General features: G+C 40.9%; 1 protein-coding gene across 2 annotated transcripts; it reads left to right on the forward strand.

Moving 5' to 3' along the window:
* The first annotated feature begins 2,641 nt into the window (after nt 1–2,641).
* Nucleotides 2,642–4,742, forward strand: LOC119359221. 2 transcript variants are annotated; one of them, XR_005172421.1, is made up of 3 exons: nt 2,642–2,954; nt 3,063–3,223; nt 3,628–4,742. XR_005172421.1 is itself a non-coding variant. In XM_037625514.1 (2 exons), exons 1-2 carry the CDS (start codon nt 2,799–2,801, stop codon nt 3,772–3,774), a joined length of 303 nt encoding a protein of 100 aa, XP_037481411.1. In that variant the 5' UTR covers nt 2,642–2,798; the 3' UTR covers nt 3,775–4,742. The 2 variants fall into 2 exon arrangements, 1 of the variants encoding a protein (XP_037481411.1); XM_037625514.1 differs by lacking the exon at nt 3,063–3,223.
* Nucleotides 4,743–5,667: the final 925 nt, after the last annotated feature.

Here is a 5,667-nt window from a genome sequence, read left to right on the forward strand (position 1 = left end):
CTTTTATGTGAGTATCATTGAAATCATCATGCCTAGCTAAAAGGCATTAAAGAAAAGCGCTTGTTGGGAGACAACCCAATATTTACCCTTAATGTTTTTGTGTGTTATAGTTATTAAGATACTGTATTAATTATGTATTATAGCTTTTGTTTCAATAAAGTGCCAAGTAAGACCTTTGGGAAGACTTGGGTGAAAGTTAATGTGATCTTGCTGTAAAAAACAGAAACTTTGCGCTCACGAGCTTTGCTGCCATTTTTTATTGAAGAGTGCGATTAGGTTGATTCTTTTTGCAGAAGATTAATAGACAAATTCCTCACGTACACCAACTTATTTCATAATTTTTTTAGTAGCAGAAGTATGTTTAGTGTTCAGATCATTATAGACTGTTCTGTTTCTGACAGAGTCTGTTTTCATTGCATACTTTGCTTGTTTTCTAGTTTCTATGACTTATATTTCTCAATATAAATTGTAGAAAGGATATGGTAAAGTAGGCATTGTGTGAGAACAATTATGAACCTTGTCTTTGACAGTACCAAAGTGAATGGTTTACTCTTTATCATACTAACCTATCACGCGAAGTTCCGTTATATTTTGTGTGATTGAAGTTTTCAAGCTTTGGGTGAGATATCGATATGAGGAGAATAAGGAGTGGAAAGACCCTAAGCTTGGGGATGCCCGAGGCACCCCAAGGTAATATTCAAGGAAGACTCAAGCGCCTAAGCTTGGGGATGCCCCGGAATGCATCCCCTCTTTTGTCCTCAAAACTATCGGTATACCTTACTCGGAGCTATATTTTTATTCGTCACATGATATGTGTTTTGCTTGGAGCGTATTTTCAATTTTACTTTCTATTTGAATAAAATCATGGGATCTGAATTATTAAATGTTAAAGAATCCTCCCATGGCTAGTTAATTATTTAACTACTCAGTGTCCTTCACTATTATCTTTTGGAGTAGTTTGTCATTTACTCATGTGCTTCACGTATATCCTATAAGTAAATGGTTGAATAATTGAATATCATAAATCTGAATTTATATATGTTTCATATGCTTATACCATGGGGAGTGATGACTTCACATAGAATAAGTATAGGTAGTAAACTTATTAAAAGTTAGCATACGTAGAATTGGTCACTTGAACAATTCATAAAAGAATATTGAAGGAATAGAGATTTCACATATAAATATACTATCTTGGACATTTTTTGTAATTGTGAGCACTTATTAAAATATGACATGCTAAAAGGTTGATGTCGGACAAGGAAGACAACGTAATGGGTTATGTTTTTTTATATCTGAAATAAAGTATATTGTCTTGGATCATTCAGCATGTTGAGCTTGCTTTTCCCCCTCATGCTAGCCAAATTCTTTGCACCAAGTAGAGATACTACTTGTGCTTCCATACATTTCTTAAACTAGTTTTGTCATGAAAGTCCACCATACCTACCTATGGATTGATTAAGATCCTTCAAGTAAGTTGTCATCGGTGCATGCAATAAAAGTTGCCCTCTAAATATGTATGATCTATTAATGTGGAAAAAAATAAGCTTTATACGATCTTGTGATGTGGAAGAAATAAAAGCGACAGTCTGCATAATAAAGGTAGCAATATAAAATGATGTTCTTTTGCATTAAGATTTTGTGCATCCAACCATAAAAGTGCATGACAACCTCTGCTTCCCGCTGCGAAGGGCCTATCTTTTACTTTTATATTCTACCTTATGCAAGAGTCATGGTGATCTCCAACTTTTCTTTTTACATTTTATCCTTTGGCAAGCACATTGTGTTGGAAAGATCATTATATATATATATATATATATATATATATATATATATAGTGTTACTATTCATCACCAGGATGCAGAATAAGTTATTCTTCACCCAAGGTAATCTTACAATCATTTTATAATTAAATTACGTTTCGAATTCAAATAGTTACATTCATATTAATTCACTACGTAAAATTTGACATAAAAAAATAAAAATATAGATCATAAGACAAGAAAATTTGCAGTTTATGTGTATTTTAGACTATGTTTTTACGTTTGTAATTTTATATAACATACAATATTTTTTATGGTGATTATATATTTTCTTACGGTCCCTTTTTGCGTCGGAAATAAGACAAAACTTACGGAACGTAAAATTACGATGCATTCATGGTAAAATAGAGAGGATGAAAAATAACTATTCCGCACCCAGGATGACGAATAGCGCGGTCCTTTTTACAATTTATATATAGGATTAGAATAGTTATTTGGATCACACCGCACGTATATATAGGGCCGATCGAGCTGTTCCGGAGATTCTTTCAGCGAAACCAAGAAATTGCCCCCACCTTGTGGAAAAAAAAGAAACTGCCCCCACCTCCCGCATCTTTCTCCTCAACCCCGATCCACCTCTGCCGCCGCACCAGGCCACCCACACCCACCGCACTCCACCGCCCCGCGCCGCCACCGCCGCCGCCCTCGCGCCAACCTCCAACCGCGCCGCCGCGGAGCCGAGTCACCAACCACGCGTCCGCCGGAGCCCGGACCACCAACCGCGCTGCCACTGGAGTCCCGACCTTCAGGCGCGCCACCGCCGAGCCCAGACCACCAATGGCGCCGCCGCCTGAGCCCCAACCTCCAACTGCAATGCCGCCTAGCCCCGATAACAAAAGCGTGCCATCACCACCCCCACGACCCGCGTCGCCGGCGCCCCTCCTCCGCGGCCGGCGCTCTCCCAGCCCGTGGTCGACACCCATCCTCCTCCGCGGCCAGTGCCCTCCCTCCCTGCGACCGGCGCGCTCCTTCCCCATGGCCGACGGGCCTCCAGCTCCGTGGCCGGCGCGGTCCCTCCTCGCTGCAGCTTGCCCCTCCTCCATGGATGGCCTGCACCGGGAACTCATTGAGGTGGTACCCTTCATCCCCGACCTTCAATTACAGGTCACCAACGACGCTACAAAGAGAAAGGTCAGCATCTGGCCCTCTAGAAGTTCAGTTTGTTGATTCTCTGAATGGACAATGTATAGTATTTATGTGTGAATACTAATATGTTGTTCAAATTTCTTATTCAATAAGATCTGGGACCTAGAGATAGACAGTTGTGTCGATACGGTCCAAGGACACGCAAAGGGTCTCAGTGCTCTTTGTTGGCACCCAGAACTTCGGGTACTAATTACTGGTTGAGTCGATGGGACCGTGCGAGTCTGAAACTGGATGTCTCATAGCAGTACATACAGGTACTTCCTTTCTAGTACTTCTGTACAGCCTTACAGTAGGAGAATGCAGGCTTGATCTTGGTTAGATGCTATAGTTGACCTCCAACATGGACCGTGCACCCTTCCCCCTTAAGCATGTATATTCCTTGATTAAGAAGCACTGATTGGAGCTCATTTGCGAACTGATCATCAAAATTACTCGGGTCCCTTACTTTAAATTTCTGCCACAGCGGCGACCATCAGACCTCATGGGCAGGAAATTTCCATGCGTTTTGACTTTTGAGTATTTTTGGCAGGAAATTTGGTTCTGGCAACACGCTTACAAGTGCTCTGTGAAATAGCCTGAAAACGGCTGAAATTGTTTCTACTTTGACACTATCTGCTCAAAGCATTGCTGCTCTGAACTTTATGCTTTCCCATTGTAGAAGCTTCAGTGTAAACCCAGCTTGATGAGGTGGTCGCACTCGGCATGCGAGAGGAAGCCGCTGTACAGAAATGCTCTGCACGGACAAACAAACAAACCTAGCACTGTAAGACGCAAATCGACAAACAGGTGGCGCATGGCGTGCTGAGAAAGGCCAGCCAGAGGGAAGGAAGCAAGCGCCTGAGCTGACCTGGGGCGCCAGGAGATCTCGGTGACACGCGCCGGGTCGTAGAACCCGCCGCCTCCTTCCGCGGCGGCGTGGGAGAGGGACGGGATGAGCGCGAGCGCAGCGAGGAGGAAGGTCAGCATCTGGCCCTCTAGAAGTTCAGTTTGTTGATTCTCTGAAGTTTTTAAAGTTGATCATGACCGTGTATATTTTGCAGGGCCCTGTGAAGTTCAATTTTTTGATTTTCTGAAGTTTAGTTTGTTGATTTTCTGAAGAAATAGGTTGCTTCACTTGCACTCCTCTAAATAGTCTTGTGTGGTTATCTCCTCGACTCCTAGGTTCGGCACAAACTGAGAATTGTAGGCATCTTCTGAGTTTATAATGCTTGAAATTACAGTACGGGATTATATAACATTCTAGAAGGTCTTTAGTTGAAACCCCGTTGTGGCAGCAGCAAGCGATCATTAGGTCCCCTGGCCTGCTCTTAGCTTGTTGTCTTGAGAAAAGTTCAGAAACTAACTGAACTCATGTGCTATTTCATCCAAACCTAATTGTATTCAGAAAAACGATTTTCCAAATCCAAACAAATAGAAGTTCAAGTCGTTGTGTGTTGTTAGGTCAGAAAATTCTGTGTGCACGGTCCGGTGGTGGTTGACAGCATCGGCCACCATGTCTGCGACTGCCAACCTCGACGGCAAGGAGCCAAGGATAGTGAGCTGTAAACACTGGCACAACACCCTGATGGAAGCCGGGTCAATTGTTGCCAATGCAAGGAGGGATTAGTATAGTGGTTTATAGTGTTCAAATCTACACATGCGTGTTCTGGTGGAATTGGTCAATGTTGTTCCATGTAGTTGTATAGTATCCAGATAAAATCGTCGATTCCTATTGTCTAAGTGATTTTGATGTCTGAAGTTCAACTGTATATGCAGGCGCAAAAAACACACATCATGTAGTACATGAAACTTGTAGTTCTTTTATTACGTACTATTTTTTCATTTAAAAATGTGTGGCTGCCAATAGTTCTTTTATGTTTGTGTGCTAGTGGTGAGTGCATGCATTCTACTAGTGGTGTGTGTGTGCGTTGTGCATGCATAAACCAGTGCACATGCGTGCTGTGCACACACAAAATGAAGACAGTTTCATAGTTTTTAGCCGGCTCGTGTGCACCACAAGTGTTCGTGTTTACGCCCCAAAGAAGAATAATACTCTTGTACAAAGCTAGAAAAATATAAACACAAAATTTTTACCGTTTATAAAGAATAAAAAGGACGAAGTTCAAATTAAAATAGAGAAGTAGTTTGATGTATACGGGAAACTCAAATTATTACCGTTTCTAAGAAAAATAAAACTATGAAGTTCAATTTACAAAAAAAAACGTTTGATACTTATTTAAAAACATATTTCCTTTATAAGAATATGACTAGGAAGTTGAAATTAAAATAACAGAGAAGTTCAAAGTATATAAAAAACTCAGATTTGTTGCAAAAAGTTCACGTGCACCTCCGTGCACGATTCAGAATTTATGTTGCGGGATGTCCGACCTCCAATTACATGTTTTGGAATGGCAAAAAATGACGTCCGACTTTCAATTGCGTGTGATTCGACATATACACAAAAATGTGACAAAAGTTGATATTGAAAACAACGAGAAGTTCAATTACTGCAAGGAATGCATTTAAGGTGAATATAAAAATATAGAAAAAATAAAAGCTTAAAAGTATTGTTGAAAGAAGTTCAAGTGCTCCGTCCGGGGCAGTTGAAAAGTTCTGGTGAGAAAGTTTTACCTTGTATTTCCATGTTTGAAAACACAAAAAAAAATTGTTTTTTGCATTTGAAACTAATTCTCTCAATCCACAAAGAAGAACAGTTATT

Source organism: Triticum dicoccoides, chromosome 2A (assembly GCF_002162155.2).
Source record: "Triticum dicoccoides isolate Atlit2015 ecotype Zavitan chromosome 2A, WEW_v2.0, whole genome shotgun sequence".
NCBI lineage: Eukaryota > Viridiplantae > Streptophyta > Magnoliopsida > Poales > Poaceae > Triticum > Triticum dicoccoides.

Bases quoted from the DNA above. Each gene is read 5' to 3' on its own strand.
- LOC119359221 (XM_037625514.1), top strand. From the start codon at position 2,799: ATGGCCGACGGGCCTCCAGCTCCGTGGCCGGCGCGGTCCCTCCTCGCT. The intron at 2,955-3,627 runs GTCAGCATCTGG...TTCCCATTGTAG, and splicing joins ACGACGCTACAAAGAGAAAG to AAGCTTCAGTGTAAACCCAG.